General features: G+C 36.8%; 1 protein-coding gene across 1 annotated transcript in view; it reads right to left on the bottom strand.

Moving 5' to 3' along the window:
• Positions 1-325: 325 nt before the first annotated feature.
• Positions 326-17,196, bottom strand: part of Adam28 (ADAM metallopeptidase domain 28) — a 72,636-nt gene continuing 55,765 nt past the window's right edge. Inside the window, exons 14-21 of the mRNA XM_071609320.1 lie at positions 16,464-16,553; positions 13,758-13,953; positions 9,091-9,193; positions 7,406-7,565; positions 4,367-4,447; positions 3,966-4,044; positions 1,278-1,386; positions 326-419 (exon numbers count right to left, since the gene is read on the bottom strand). Of these exons, the coding sequence (XP_071465421.1) occupies positions 326-419; positions 1,278-1,386; positions 3,966-4,044; positions 4,367-4,447; positions 7,406-7,565; positions 9,091-9,193; positions 13,758-13,953; positions 16,464-16,553 (912 nt within the window). The remainder of the gene's footprint in view (positions 420-1,277; positions 1,387-3,965; positions 4,045-4,366; positions 4,448-7,405; positions 7,566-9,090; positions 9,194-13,757; positions 13,954-16,463; positions 16,554-17,196) is intronic.

The following is a 17,196-nucleotide window of genomic DNA, read 5'->3' as shown; positions in this document are numbered from 1 at the left end:
ACCAGGGTATTACATATTGCATATATTGTCATACAAAAATATGAAGCACTTTATCTATGGGGACATTTGCCCAAAGAACAAGGAATCAACCCAGAGTACAGAAGAGAAAGAAACAGAAGGAGACATTGGTTCTCATTGTTCATTACTCTCTTCATTCCATGAGCCCTAACCAAGTAGCCTCTGCATTTTAGGGATTCTTTTTCACATTAACAAAAGGCAAATTTGGGTAGATTTGAGAAAACACCGCAGGGCAAAAGTGTTAAGTATGTAGTCAGGATAGGAGAGTGCGAAAAAGTCACACACTGGGGCCTTGGCAAGCAGAGTGTCAACTGGAGTTCACCTCTTGGGGTTGAATGGCCTTCACCATCTGGGGCTTACTCTTCTGCATGTGTGGCCCGGTGTCAGTGGGGGATAGTGGCCTGAAAGCAAAGACACGTTGTATAAATTGACAGCACTTCCTTCGGCATGCCAGGGAAAGGATGGAAGACAGCCCACTGTGTCAGGCCTGCTTCTTGGCTGGGTTTTTCCTAGCTCCCCAGCATATTCTTGTATAGTTATCCTATAATTGAGAAACATCATTAACAATTTTGTTTTTCTTTTCCCACAGAGCCTATTAGTAATGGTGTTAAAACCAATTTTTTAAAACCTGAATCATCTCATTTTATTATCTTTATTCATTTAATATTTATTATTATGGATGAATAAATTAGCTTTTAAAAATGCTAAAAGGATTCTGTTGGATAAGAACCTTTGTAAAATCGTTTGTGAGACAGACAGATCTAGATGGAAATCAAGGCTCCGTTATTTACTCTGCAAGACTGTAAATCCCTTATCCTCTCTGAGCTGGTTTCCACATCAGTCACAACAACTCTTGCAGGATTGACAGGCATCACCTTCTCATCTATAAGATGGAAATAACAGTAACACTTCATGAAGCTCCTGTCAGGATTAAATGAGATAGTGGGTATACTAGGGCTTGGCACGATGTTTATCATATAGTTAGTGATGAATAATTGCTAGATGCAGTGCTCTTATAATAATAAATGCAGCAGCCTTTAATAATGAGAGTTACTACCATGCTTATTATTAATTATAAATACAGTAATTAATAGAAGAATAAAATACTTCTTGCTATAAAGGATTTCCCAGAAAAAGAATTACCCAAACTCTGGCCCAAGATGTATGTATATTATTGAATATGTGAAGAAAACCAAAACTAAATTTGGGAGCTTGGATCAGACTCCTACATTTAAGGCCCCAGCCGAGTAAAGGCTTACCTCTGAACTTTCTTCCCCTTTCTTCTGGCATTTTGGTGCCGGATTGCTATGGCAACCACCACAAATATGACTGCCACTGGGAACAGCACTCCAACCACAATGGAGAAATCTGCAACAGAGAGGACAGGCGGAATTGGCATCTACACACCGCTTGCTTCACTGTGTGCACAAATTTGTCTCCCCCTTCCCCAAATAAACCTGTGTTCCTTGGAAAATATCTCACAGCCAACATAAAGAAAGTGTACTTTGATCATGACTATTGCATTAATATGTATAAAGAGGAAATCAGTAAGAAACATTTAATATAAGAAAAGCATCATACCACTGAGAATTCTCTGAAGGGTGATTCTGAGATAACAGGTAAATGAAGGGCTGGCAATTAGAAAAAATGAAAAGTAGAGAGGATGTCAGAGCGAGAATGAAATGCTTTTGAACTTCACTTTGGAATGAAACCAGCAAATGAAAATGCAACCTGGAAATGATATTCTCGTCAGTAGCAAATAAGGAGCTGAGATATTAGTAAGAAAGCTGATGCAGACGACTGTTTTTCTGATATTTGTTGTATATTGGTCAGAAAATAAATTACTTGACCCTGTGAACCAGGGAATGGTTTTAACCAATATTCCTGGGTCCTTGTGGTGTTTTCTCTTTTATAATGTCTGCTATCTCAAGTATTTATTTCTCTTTTAATAATCAGAAACCACAAGAGACCAGGAGGTACAAGTCTGAAGAGGAATGCAGAGAGATCCTGCTGTCATTATAGAGATCAGCAGACTTGTCACAAGATAATTTGATATAACTGGGTGCAATGGTGCACACCTGTCATCCCAGCTACTGTGGAGGCTGAGGCTGGAGGATGACAAGTTCCAGGCCAGCCTCAGCAACTTAGCAAGATTCTGTTTCAAAATATAAGTAATAAAAAGAACCAGGGATGTAGCACAGTGGTAGAGCACTCCTGGGTTCAGTCCCCAATATGAAAAAGAAAAAAAAAAAGGGGTTAGTTGTTGTATAAATGCAAGAAAAGTTCACAAGTGTGAGCACATAGGCAGGTGGAAGTAGATACCTCAGAAATAAAATTCTAGGTAAGACAATGATGTCAGTTCAAATCTCCCCATCTTCCCTTCCATAAAAATTACTTTTCAGTAAAGTAAAAAGAAAATAAAGTTTGTAGGCATTTGTGTTAGATACAATGTAGATACCTTAAGAATGGAAAGAATGTATTTAAACTAAAAATGGAATTGTAATTCTATTTTCAAGATAGCAACATATCAGAAGAACTAAAGAGGAAGTTGGCTTTACAAACATCCCTAATTTGAAGGCACATGGTCTGGAGGTAAAGTTGGGGCACAGACAGAGAGGAGTATAATAACAGGAACTGAGTGTTCAGTTTAAAATGGAAATAATTGAAGAGTATATCTAATCTCTTTAATTCTCGTAATGGCAGTCTAGAAAATTTGGATCAACCTTCCCACTAAAAAGAATTTTAAAAAGCCAAATAAAATACTCCCTATGATGAAGGAAATATTGAAAAAAATTAATTGGAAAAAAAACCTGGAGAAATTGTAGAGATTAATGAGAGGGCAGGAATCCAGAGACAGACATGAAAATTATCCTGGACAGAGTTAGGAAATTCAGAAAGGAATGAAGATCAAATGAGACCCTTTGTGTGAATTGTGGACTTTGGTAATAATGTTGTCAATGTCAGTTCATTGATTATAACAAACGTACCACTCTGGTTCTGCATGTCTCTAATGGAAATGACTGTGTATACCAGGAGGCAGGGGGTATAAGGGAACTCTGTTCTTTCTGTTCAATTTTGATGTGAACCTAAAGCTGCCCTAAAAATAAAATCTACTTTCAAAAGCAGATGAAGTAGAACTTTTTAGGATAATTACACTAAAAGAGTCTAAAAGAAAAGCATAACCTTCAAGTTAATAAAAAGAAAAAAATGGAATGATTACAATACTCAATAAGTCTAGAAGACAGAAAAAAAAGAAAAGACAAGACAAATAGAAACTCTATAATTACAGATTTATATCTAAATATATCAGTAATTACATTGAATTTAAACTAAATCAGTACTCCAGATACATTGAAAAAAGAAAAATTAAGACTAAAAAGAAAAAAACACAAAGCATGAGACTAAATCCTAAAGAAAGAGAGATATTTGCATGCATTTTTCTTTTTAATGAAAGAGACAGACATAAAGAGAATCCAGAAAGGATGAAAGTAAAAGTATGGAAAACTGATGTGCTATATACAAACACACAAAGAAACATAGTTTAGCTATATTAGTCTCTGAGAAGTGTTACTTTAAAAGGCAAGAAGTGCAGCCAGAGATGCACTGAACCTATAAAAATAGCAGAAATCATGTTCTCTGAGAGTTTTATGAGGTCATTTTACCTATCCAACAAGTCACGGCCCCTAGGACAGAGGAGTCATCATAAAGCAAGAAAATTTGGTATGTTAAAACAAAATTTGAGATTTCTTGGTCTGAAGAGTAAAAATATAGTTAATGGAAAAAAATGATTTAAAAGTCATTAAAAAGGCTTTGAGGATTAGTATTATGGAGTCTATGACTATAGAAGAGGAACTCCAAGAGGAGAGAAAAGAGGCAACAAAGTCCTACATGATATAAAACCAAAGCTTGGAGGAGCAGAGCAGTTTCCCAGGCTGCAGGTCACCTACGGAAGACGGTGGAAGAGTCGTCGCAGTCCGGAGGCGCCCATCCTTCTTCACACTGACACTGCAGCTCGTGGTCACACACCTGGAGGGGCAAGGGTGCTGTGAGTCTCCCCACTAGACTGAGCGCACACTCCAAAGCCCCGTTCCTCCACCACAAGCCTACTCTGAAACACGGTCACTCCTCCCCTCTGCCGTCCTTCACCTGCCCAGGTAAGGTCTGAGTGCCTCGCAGGCATTTCAGTAAATGTCCTCAGAAGAGAAGTCTCAGAGTCAGAGCTGCCGAGGGGTTGGCCACACTCAACCGTGACCCTTGAACCCTGAAAGCATTCCTTCTGCTTCACAGCAACTGACTTAAAATCACCTATGACTCTGCAGGCTCGGGAACACTCATTTTCACACCTTACCGCATGTCCTTTGCACTTGGAGGAGCAATTAGTCGACTTGTAGGTCCTCTCCATGTCCACACACTCTGCATTCATGCACACCTGAAAGGGACGTGAAAATGTGATCCTGGTGGCTTCATCTTTGCCAGTGGCTGACTGTGTGGAATCTGGTCTTCTGTTAGTCACTATTATTGTTATCCAACTTGCCTTCCTACTAAGGAAATTACAGTATTTTTCTGAAAGATGAAGATGGCACCTGAAAATTTTTATGATAAAACATGTGGGAAGCCCCCTTCATCGATAAATTCCTTCCTTTGCTTAATTCCTATGGATCTTTCCCTCGATCTACAGCTTCAGTCCCACACGTAAGATGAAGAGCACTGAACTAAGCCCTTCACATAATACAAGTACCCATTTCAAATAAAATTATTTTGGAAAATACATGCTGATATCCCAATACATGCCATATTATAACAATGATCATTTATGTAGAAAAAATATTTTTCTTGTTTCTCTCTGAATTATTATCAGAGTTGCTGTCATTCATTGAGCACCTACCAGTGTTGGAACACTAAAATTCATGAAGTTTGAAAACCTAGTCCCAAGTACCTAATAGACACTTGTGAAATGCGTTTGGAGGACGTAATGCAGGATTAGGCAAGTGAAGTGCATAAGCCTTCTTCTGAACACTGTGCGCCTTGGAACACTAGGAGATGCTGCAGGAACAGACTTTGGAACCCGTTTTCCCTAGAGCAGCTCTGCTCTCATTTATTTTGCACCTCTGGGCTTCCTCATTGATTCCATTCGACTAAATCATTCTACTGTGAAAACCAAGTGGGAAGATTTCAACATAAAACATCTAAATATGTTGAAGCCGCTTTTCTTACTTTGATTATTTAACATGCACATAGCAGATGCAGGTGTTTGCTGCAGACATCCAACTTTATTAATATGTAGGGTCCACATGTGCTTCCTGGGGAGACTGAGGCCTTCCCTACTTCAAAGGATGAATTTAGGTGAACACAAGTCAACCATGGTCATTCCTTGTCCCTTGTCAAGTATTAGTTTAAGAATGGGTAATAAAATTATGGGCGAGAAATGATGATGCCAAGTCTGCCAGAAATGTGCTTCTAAGAAAAATTTCTTCACTCCTAAGAAAAGCCACCCAAGGAAAACCTTGTGTTTTCTGCTCCGCACTCCAGGCTGGAGAGTGGGCAGTGCTCCTGGACCATGCAGGCCAGCGTTCTGGAGACAGCAGGGGGCAAGGAGAAAAGGAACTAGCTCCTTGATGGTGCCAGGGTACCACCAAATCAACCATGTGGTGTTCTGGACTTAGCGTTGCTTGAATTAATCAACATCCTGACTGTTGAAGTCCATTTTAACCTGAAGCAGCCTGATATAGTGTGGGAACTGATGCTAAGGTGCGACAGGAGCCATAAGACAAGCAATGTTGTAAAGTCAAAACCCAATCATCTGTCTTTGATCATGATTGAGGGGAGAGATTTTGTAACAGAGAAGAAAAAAGGAAAGTGGTGTGATGGGTAGAAGTCATGTTACACAGCCAAGTCCAGAGAGAGAAGCACAGGCCTTTGAAGTGACATCCGTTCTGTAAGAAGGTGAGAAAGCTGAGAGTGTGTGATGAGGTTGACAGGCACTGTCTAAAGTGGCCCTGGCATGCCTTTGTCAAGGGAGAGAAGGTAAAGATACACAATCCTCCTCTTTCCTCTGCAGATGCCGGTTTGAAAAGGAAAATAGAGATGGCCTTGTTTGCCTGTGCCCTTCCTTTAGTTAAGCTAACCCCATATGATTGATAAAGTTTGCCTAAACAGTGATCTACTTTTAAAGACTCCCAACCACTTTATATCTCAGGAACAGTGACTATACAAGAAGTTAAGGATCGGACACTAATGGTAAGATGATCTTAAAGGCAGAGAACCCAGGGATTCCTAACTTCTGCCTCAGTCTACACGTCCCTCCTCCCTTAAGGCCAAGCACTGCAACTCATCCAGGCTACTGTGAGATGTCTTAAGGCCTTTAAAAGCTTCTAGAAAACCTAAAGGAACCAGCATCTGAAATCTGGAAGATCCAATTAAAGACTGCCTGCTTCACGTGGGAATTCTTGCCCTTGATGATGGCGTGTATTTTAAGAAACGTACTGGGAAGGAAGATCAGATGCTGAGGACCTCTTAAGAATCTAGAACTAACATTTCATTTCAAATCTGCAGAATTTAAGTCTTTCTAAATTTATATGTTTGGCTCCAAGACTCATGGGCCATGCCAATTCCATATGCTTTTTTTATATTTTTGTATTTGTTTTCTGATTTTTTTAACTAAATAATACCAATACTGAACCACAAAGATAATTTTAGACTCATTTGTCAATAAATTCACATTTTAATAGCTCAAACAGGTTAGGAAATAAGATAATATTTTACAACAATAAAAAATCGGGGCAATTCTTGGGTTCTATAGATATATGAATGCAATAAATAGGCTTATTCTAATCTCCTATGGGAGATGAACCGCATTATCAAAGTTCATGTTGGCCCCAGTCAAGTAGTCCCTCTGCCTGAGATTGTGAGATTATTATACTTTTAATTAATGTATAGATTGTTAACTGAAGTGTAGTATCCCACACCTTGGCACTTTCAGTGGTTTCCAGATTTAACCTAGGAGAGTGGACAGTGCTCCTGGACCATGCAGGCCAGCGTTCTGGAGACAAACATGGGCTATCCATGTATGGCCGGCATGCATATCACACCTTTCCTGAAATCATACCTGTAAATCATTATTTCAAATTTCACCACAATGTTTGGGAATATTAACAACAGTTCCTGTTCTTGCTCTCTGCTAGGTTCTCTACCATTCTCATATCTTAAATTGCTTATAGGTATAACAAATTCAAATTCATAGCTATTGTATCAAAACACAATGAATTCAATAATTGGGAAACAAGGAAAGTGGTTAATAACTGAGAAGCAAAACAACACAGGCCAAACCAAGCATCCCCAAAACAAACAACAAAACACATTCTGAGTGACATCCACAATTTCAACTTGCCTTGTTCTTCCCACACTTGGTTCCATTGGCCACCATGTCTATTCCTTGACTTGTATCTTCAGGATCAAATAGTTTACATGTCTGGAAAGATATTATAAATCCTTTCCAGGGCAAATTACCTGACCCACCTTGACAGAACAACTTGCCACACATGATGTCTCTGAGGAAAAAGCCACAATTATTTCAGGGTTCAGATTGTAGTTTTATATAAACACAGGTCAGCTCGGTGGCTATCAATATTTAATAAAGAATGCTTCTCTCTGTAGCAGAGACTACTAGTTTGTATTTTATATGCCTTTTTTCCCTCATTCCTCAGTAATAGAAACCCTAGAGATTAGTAAAATACACTGTTGCTCAAATAAACACCTTTTCCAGATCCCAGGAGAGCTCATTTTTACAAGTTGCCTAAGTTCTAGTCAATGGGAAAGAAGCAGAATCTTAAACTTAGATTCTAGGAGATTGTCCAAAATAAGGAGATATGTCCAACCCCTCAGCATTTTCTCCTTTCTGCTGATTGGGGTGTGATAGCTGGAGAAGCCCTTACAGACCAAGAGAAATACTTGAGAACAGAGGTTGTAAGTGTGGTACTGCTAGAAGATACACAGAGGATGGATTCCTAACATCATGGAGGGCACCTAAGAGAGTAATATACTTGTTTTTATGACTTGGAGCAGAAAAATTCTAACAGATAAAACTCTTAATTCTCAACTAGAGTTAGGTGCATACAAAACTGAGCCTCCCTTGATTTTTAAGGCTTTAGTGGGATTACAAATAGAACAGTTATGCAGGATAACATGGGTGCACAGGTGCAGAGGAAACATGGAACTACCCAACTTCCTTCCCACTCACCGCCTATCGCCCTCTGACTCCCACACATTGCTTTTTACATAATATTCCCTCTTTTGAATCTGCCCTGGCTCCTGCCAAAGAGAGACCCCCACCATGATTTGTTATTTAGGCCAAGATTCCTCTAAGAGAAGGCCCAATTTTGTTTGGTAATATTTGTCATCCAGAAACATTGGTGTTCATTAGGAAAACTCTGAGAAACACTGATCTTGTTCAAGCCTCTTGTTATAAATTACTTTGTGTATATAAAATTTGAAGCTGGTACAAAGAGTTTAGTATAATTTGAATTCTAAGCCATTTTAAATTGCAGAATCAAAAAATAAAGGAAAGAAAAATCTCAATTGCATCCGCTGAGATATTCTAATTTTTTTTATTTTTTGCAGGATATAATACTAAAAATAAAACAAATTTTCAATCTTATCTCTTACTGACTCTTTATGTAATTCCACGGCTAAATTAAATAAAACTGTCAGTGTCCTGTATCAGTTATTCCTCAAGGTAGATGAATATTTCTACCTGCCAGACTCATAATGAAAAGCAGTAGATTGAAAAGTAGCTAAAGAATACTGGAAAGTTCATGGGAAAATTTCCAACCAGCACTATTCACTCCTGCATATTTGATCTCCAATCTCCATTCTACTATAACAACCGTGCTTGGTGCCATCTGCAGAAAGAGATTCAGTACCTAGCCCAAACATGGCACATAGTCGTCAATGAAAGTATGTCAAAATGCTTGGATCTGGATTCTCTTTTCCTTTAACTGGAATAAATCAGAATGTGGGCTGAAGTGTGCCATTACCCTAGTCTGTGGAGAAGAAGGTTCAAACAAGGTCACCTACTTTGCTTTACAGGGAATGCGAGTGTCATTTTCTATGTGACAGTATCCATACTTGGACCCATCTTCATTCTTGTGGTAACAGGACTCATCTGCAGCCTTGGTTCCTGGGTGCAAGTGGGGAGACATAGGAAAATAAAAGAGGCAAGAAATTTAGTTCTGCAAAAGACTAACGACGTATAAAACTAGAATGAAAAGTACATATTGAGTAACCTTTATCTAAAATTCTTGGGACCAGACTGTTTAGGATTTAAATCTGGGATGTGGGTGGAATTTTTCATATACATAATGAGAAAGCTTGGGGATGGGACCCACGGCTAAATAGAAAATTCACTTATGTTTCATATATACCTTATACACATATCCTGAAGGTAATTTTATACAACATTTTTAGTATACCTGTGTTTTGGCTGTGACTTGTCACATGAGGTAGATGTGGCATCGTGTTGGTAGTCAAAATAATTTGGAGTGTGGGAGCATTTTGGACTTTAGATTTTCAAATTAGAGACACTCGGCCTGTACTATTTTTGCATAATTTCTATTGACCATTCTCAGAAATACAGATTTCAATGTTTGGTATCAGAGGATCTGGTTAGAATTTAAAATAATCTTTTAAATCTTCTGTTATTGAATATGACTAATAAATTTTAGAAGTATTTGAATGATTTGCTGAAGGTTAAAAACCCATCTAAGTATAGAGACTTAGCCAGAAGACATGCTTTCTGTCACCAGCCTACAAGCATCCATATTCAAATGCTATCTTGTTTTTTTAGATCAATGATGAAATTTATTTTGAAGATGATATTCTATGAGTTTTATGAGGAAAATATTATGGTTATTCATAGTTTTGAGAAAACATGAAATAGTGTATAAACATTCTAATGAAGATTTTAGAAAGTCATAATTAGCTTAATAAGGAAATCAACTTAAAACTCAGTTAACAAAGTATTTGATTGCAGTTATCCATCTACTAAATATAGATCTACCAAAATATAAATACTCAAATATAATAGAAAGTAGTAGGACTAAAATTGTTTAGTTGGATAAAATATTTTTGAAAATATTCCTGTGCACATCTTCCACATAAAAGAGAAAAACTTTCACCAGTCACGGTGGCGCAAGCCTATAATCCCAGCAGCTCGGGAGGCTGAGACAGGAGGATCACGAGTTCAAAGCCAGCCTCAGCAATGGTGGGGTGCTAAGCAATTCAGTGAGACCCTGTTTCTAATAAAATACAAAATAGGGCTGGGGATGTGGCTCAGTGTTGAGTGCCACTGAGTTCAATCTCTGGTACCCAAAACAAAATAAAGAGAGAAAAACTTTCATAAAATACTTTGTCAATATATGGTACCATGGTGACTCTATTTATGTTCAAACTCCTACTATGTGCCAAGCAAGTGGCAAATGTGTTTAAATTCTCATGCAGTCTCCCCCAGACAGACAAGCACAAACCAGTGGTTAAGAGATCAGGCACCAAGCAAAACTGAGGCAACTGTGTGAACCTGGGCAAGTATCTGATCTCCCTGGGTTTGCTCATCCTTGAAATGAGGACATCTGCTAAAGTGAGTAAATGACAGCCACGGAGAAAGGTGCCTGGTGAGCAGCATGTGGCCAAGAACACTAGCCTTTCTTATTGTCATTCTCATTTGATCAATGAAGAAACTAAGAACCATATTAAGTCACAGAGAGATAAAAAAACCAACTTCACGCCCACTGCTGAGTGGAAGACCTATATGCTTTCCTTGGGATAGGCTGTCCTTATGAAAAATCACTAAACGACTCTTTCTTAGGCACTGGGGAATTTTGAATAAATCTTTGACAACTGACAAACAAGGTTAAAATAAGCAAAAGTCTCTGAGGATATTGTGTCATTTTCAAGAAAAACCTATTAAACATATTGTATTGCTTTGTAAACTCAAAACATTATAGATGAATTTCATGTTTCAATATTCAAGACAATGAGTTTTGTCACTATATTTTCATGATTATTTGAATGTAAGTAACATTACTAACATTTATTATACTAATAAAATACACTGGAAAAAAAAGAATAATTAGGTGTGAGTAATCGTATTCCTAATCCCAAACCTCTGAGTTCCTCTTGCTAAGATTACAAAAAGTATCATTCATAGGCTGCATTTTAACTTGCTTTATCCCAATTAATATGTCAGTACCTTTCCAGACATTAAATATGCTATGGCATTACAGCTGCAAAAATGTCATTAGATTAAAAACTATAGTTTATTTCACCAATCCTTAACTTTTGAATTTGGAAATATTTTAATATTATTCACTATCATTTCAAAAAGGGTGGCAGAAAAATTATTGCTAATACATATTTCTTGGTATGATTGCTAGGGAGTACAAAACAATACTTTTAAGGTCGTGTAAGTGTTTTTCCACATTCTCTCTAAAGACTGTGCTAATCCTTATTTTTACTAGTGACATAGGGAAGTTAGGTGTGTTGTCACATCTTTGCCAACCCTGAGCATTAACACCTGTGACACATCTTTGCCAGGACACAAATATACAAGTTTAATTTGTTTTCATTCATAGTTCTCATACTGGTGGTGAGTTAAAATAATTTTAATTTTTATTGTATTTTTTCTTCATTATGAACTTCCTGCTTGTATCTTGACCACATTTCTAGTACTTTGAATTTCTATTGATTTGTAGAAATGATTTGATGCTCAAAAGTGATTTTTTATTATGTGTCTATGTTATGCTATTTTTCAGATTAAGATAAATTTGTTATTATTATAAATTGTAAAATTGAGAATTGGGGGCCTGGTCTGCTTCTGTAGTATTTGATAATAGTTTTTAATGTGAGATGTAAAAGGTCTTCCCCATTCTTATCAAATAAGAAAAGGCAACATTAATTCAATAGATACTTTTGAATATTTACTAAAGTCAGGCACTGTAGTAGGAGGTACTGAAAATACAACTATGCAGAAGATGGATCGTATCCCTATACTAGGAAGTTTACAGGATTTAGTGGAGACAGATAATAAATACAGTCAGTCAAACTAAGGCAGTAGGTAACATCTATCAATTTTTTTTTAACCAGGTAATAAAGGAGATGCTTAGAGCTTTGCTTCTGTGCTAAAGATTTTCTTTCCCAAGGTTTTTGTCATATAACCAAGTTAGCCAGGGCAGCATGAAGTCTTAGCCAGCAAAATCAGTTTCATTCTACCTTTACTGCAGCATACCCAGCTGCAGAAAATACAGACAGGATGGCTGAAGTCAGATTCCAGCGCATCCCTCACTTCCTGATGCAATAATGGCACTAAGATTTGGTCTTCAAATTAAGTCTCTTGCTGAACACAGAAGGTTTTATTTACAGATTTTTATTTTATTTTATTTTATTGTATTTTTATTTTGAGATTTTTATAGGATTCTGATGTTTCTTGTTTTTCTGGGTATTTTGTGCATCAGGAATGCTTTTTTCTTTCCTTAGTCTTGATTTATTTTCAGGAATTAGGAAAATGTTCCTGCATGCAACCTTTTCAGATATTTTTAGGAATATGTAGATTTTTTTTTCTTTTTGAATAAGAATTTCCTCAGTCATTTAAGTAGAAATTTGAAAGTGTGGTGGGAAGGGCTATGAAAATTAAATCCATGGACACAATGCAGATCATATTTGGGAAATCCAAATAATTGCTTAAAAAAAACAACCTTTTTTTTTTTAATAGAATTTTGTAACCTAAGATAGCATCTTTCTGACCCCTCTCTGAGCCCTTGATAGTCATCTTTCTATTCTCTATTTCTACAAATTCCACTGTTTTTCAGCTTTTACATGTGAGATCACTTATGTGATCTAAAATTGTCTTTCCAACCAAGCTATTTAATATAATTTAAATGTTAAAGTTTTTGGAGAGCTTTAAATTACACTTTTATTTTGAAAGTTTTTATTATGGTTTAATCAGAGTCTGATCTCTAAAATTCCAGGGACCAAAGTATCCACTGAAGAGCTTTCCCATTTCCTCATTGCGCTTCCACATTCCAGCCTCAACATTAAAAAAAAAAAAAAAATAGTTTTAGATGAACACGATATCTTTATTTATTTATTTATTTGTTTGATGTTTTTTTTGTTTGTTTGTTTGTTTTTTGTGGTGCCGAGGATCAAATCTAGTGTACTCTACCACAAAGCCACAACCCAGCCATTTCTTTGTTTTTGGTAACATTCCCCAGGATTCCTGCCACTCAAGCATGCATTGCACCCTTATGTGCCCACGCGCGTGCATCCACAAACTTCTAAAGTTTGCTTGTCTGCGAAACATCTTAGGGTTGACAGACAAAACCCTGGATATCCAATTTAATTAGAATTTTAAATGGTTTTTCTTTTCTTTCTTTTTATTTATTATTATTATTATTATTATTATTATTATTATTATTTTAGTGTATCTCAAATACTGCATGGCACATAGTGATACTAAATCACAAATGTAGTTAATCTGAAATTAAAATTTAACTGGGTTATCATTATCTTTATTTGCCAAATCTGGCAATTCTAAACTCGTTAAGTCTTAAATCTTAAAATACACTCATCCATGGTTTTGAGTGTGACACAGTTTAAAGAAGAAGGAAAAGAATGGCCCTTTTCTGATGATTACATTGTCATCCAAAGGATCTTTCTCTGCATGTGCATAGAGAGCCAGGTTCGTCCCCTACCTGGGCCCCACATCTCTGTGCACTGCTGCTGCAGCGTAGGGCACCGCCCATTCAAGCAGTAGCCCCGCCCATTTTGGCAAGGGAAGCCATTGACTCGGAATCTATCACTGGAGCAGCGACTGGATTTACCATCACACATCTCAGGCAGGTCGCACTCGTTGTTTGCAGGTCTGCACACAGTCCCAGCCTTTCTAAGCTGCAGGGGGGAAAAAGTAGAGAAAGGCTTTTTTTCCCATCTCCTTTGCCCCAATACCTCAAATTCACACAAATAATCATTTCCATTTGACCTTTTGAGGCATGGAAATGAGAGGCATAATTTTCTTCAGTTTATTTTTGCTCTGAATACTTTAAAGCCACCTCTTGTTCTGTTGATGTCCATCAACGCCCTAAGTTTTTAAGCAATCAATGTTTTGAATTTATAATGTAACCCCTAAAGAATCATAGAGGAGAAAAGTCCACAAGAAAAATCAAGCAACATCTCAGATGCAGAGAAGGAAGTTATTTCTTTCTTTGTTTGATGCATGTATGTGGAGATTTTCAAAACTTAAATCTGTAGCTTCAGAGGTTTATTGAATCATTTGTATTGAGGAAGATAGTTTTACAAGCAGCAGATCAGCATGACCTGAGACTTTCCCAGGCATCAGGTTTCCTTAGTCTTAATTCCTTTTATTATAAGGTTCAGATCTTTCTTTTCAATTCCCTTCTTTCTCAGAAACGATTCATCATGAAGAAAAAAAATAACCGAAAGTTTACTTGATGTCTTAACTCTGTTGCAATCTAATACTGCAAATCTTGCTCTTACTTCCTCAGAGAAAGCTATGCAAAACTACTTCTGCCCTTCATGTGCATCTGGGGGAGCAGGTTTTCTCCCTGGTATGTGCGTGGGCACATTCTCTTTGCACTCAACAACCTCGGCCATCCTTACACCAGTTACCAGATCAAACCCACTTCTCAGAGAATGGGCGATCCTTCACAGTCAAGCCCAGCTGCCCCAGGCGGACTAGCTTTCTTAGCTGCAGTACAAGGATGCTTGTGCCCTGTTTGCTCTTAATTTGCCCCCGTATGTAGATTCTTTCCCTTCTTGTATACATCTAAATCTAAAATCAATACTTTGTTTTTCTTTCCAGACAAGTTGAAAGCCCTCTTCCTCATGATGGACTACCTGACCTCTTCAGTACAAATTGCTATTCTTGTTTTCTACACAGGGTGGGCAAGGGCACTGAATTTGAATTTAGATGATGATAAGGTTTTGAATCTTTTCTCTGCCTATTTCTAGATGCTTAACATAAGAAAATAGATTTAATCTCACTGAAGATCCATTTCTTCAACATCTACTTTACAAGGTAACTGAAAATATGCATAAAAAGTGTCATAGTATCAATATGGGCATCTATCTAATCATGCATTATTTTTTCATCTGGTTCATGTGTGTATATGATTTCCCAAAGGGAATAAATAACAAGTTCCTTGAGAAGAAAACTGATTTTTAAAAAATCTTATCTCTAACAAATAGCAATTAATAAACATTTGTTGAATACTAAGTTCTCAAATTCACTTCTTTTTGATCTCTTTCAATTGTACTCTCCCTCTGACAATAACAAAGAAATATAGCAAACACTTTCTATAACCTGGTATGTTATCTGAAAATTAATTCTGTGAAAAGTTCTTGTGCCTTTAAAATGTATGAAAATCTACACTAGGTGGAAGAGAATCAGTTTTCTTGCCCTTAGGAACCAATCTAACCAAGAAGAAAAATATACAGAGAAATGATCACAATATGGAGTTATATGCAGTATGTAAACTACAAACTCCACCTTAAAAGAAAAGTCAAAAAGCCCCACAGATAAAAATAACATGTCTTATTTCTAAGACTTTCATCCTGAAGTAGCTTCAAACATTGAAGATAGGAGCACTGCTACACTATTCAAATTTTAAAAAACTCTTTAACCAAACATTGCGAGATAAAGCAAGGATGGGAATAACTAGTGTGGCATTGTAGCAGGTCATGTTTGGGATTTGCCCACTAGCTAGTGACCATATTACTTATTTTTGAATTTATTTTTAATTGTAAAATAATGTTTAGGGTACACAGCATGTTTTGAAGTATGTACACTGGGTGAAATAATTACTACATAGTTAACATGTGCACACGGTGAGAACACATGGAATCTCTTAGCAAACTTCCAGCATTCTGTAATGTTATTATCTACAGTGATTGTGATACTCATTAGATCTTTAGCTTCATTCATACTATGTAATTGAAACTGTGTACCTTTTACCTAGCCTCTCCCCATATCTCCCCTCTCCCTTCTCCTGGTAACCACTGCTCTACTCTCTGTGTCTATATTTGACCTCGTTCAGATTCCATGTGGGGATGAGATCAGGTGATATTTTTCTTTCTGTGCCTTGCTTTTTCACTTGACAATGATAATTACTTCAAGATTTTCCAGTTGACACAGTTCCTAGTGGCCATTTTATATTTCACATTTTCTGTTCTGGGGAGTCTCCATTTTGCTTCCAAAGCAAAATGAGATAATATCACTTTCCTTGCATTGTTGGAAAATTATTTCCTTCCATGCAAATCATTGAGGGAGGACTTAGAAATGTGATACTTGGTAAATTTTACAGAAAGGAAACCAGTGTTTTGCTTGTTTCACTTAACAGAATCACTGAGATGTTCATATAGAAAGAGCCAGTTAATCTTACTTGGCACTTTTCACAGCATTCTCCTGTCGCACATTGAAACCCTGCTTTGGTTTTACATGTTTCAGCATCACAGCAAATGTTGGTGCATTCCTAAGACAGAACAGAAACAAATGAAAATTACTTTTCGGTCCCATTTCAACACAAGTCATATAATTTATTTATCAGAGAGACAGTACTTTAAAAATACTCTTTTAAAAAAAAAAGTAAAGATAAAACAAAAGTTGTTTTTTTTTTTTGGGTGTTGGTCTCAAACTTGGGGCCTTACATGGCTAGAAGAGTATTCTACCACCACTGAGCCATACTGCCAGCCCTAACCAAAACCAAACATTAGAAAAATAGATTCTGGAGTAAATGGTGGTTTGTATTTATCTGAATTCTACTTACATCTGTTTTTTATAACTTAAATGTCTTTTCTATTATTTTTTTTAAATTTAAACTTAAATAACTTTCCCCTAATCTTCCATTTCTTCCATATCAATACCACTCCCCATCCCCTGCCAAAAAAAAAAAAAAAAAAAAAAAAGGAAGAGCTAGTCTTCTTGGTAAAATATAAAGAAAAACAAAGAAATAAAAGTATAGTTAGGATAGGTTTTTTAAATAATAAAATGTATCTAAATAGTTGTAGAAATAATTACTGCAACTTGTCAGTTGTGTACCTATCCAGCAGTCAATGTGGTGTCTAGAATATGAACTAAAAAGCTATCTCTAAAGTCCTTTATCCAACTCTGATTTT

This window comes from Marmota flaviventris, chromosome 3 (assembly GCF_047511675.1).
Source record: "Marmota flaviventris isolate mMarFla1 chromosome 3, mMarFla1.hap1, whole genome shotgun sequence".
NCBI classification, from domain to species: domain Eukaryota; kingdom Metazoa; phylum Chordata; class Mammalia; order Rodentia; family Sciuridae; genus Marmota; species Marmota flaviventris.
The sequence above is the reverse complement of the archived record's forward strand: the minus strand, read 5'-3'. Positions and strand labels throughout refer to the sequence as shown.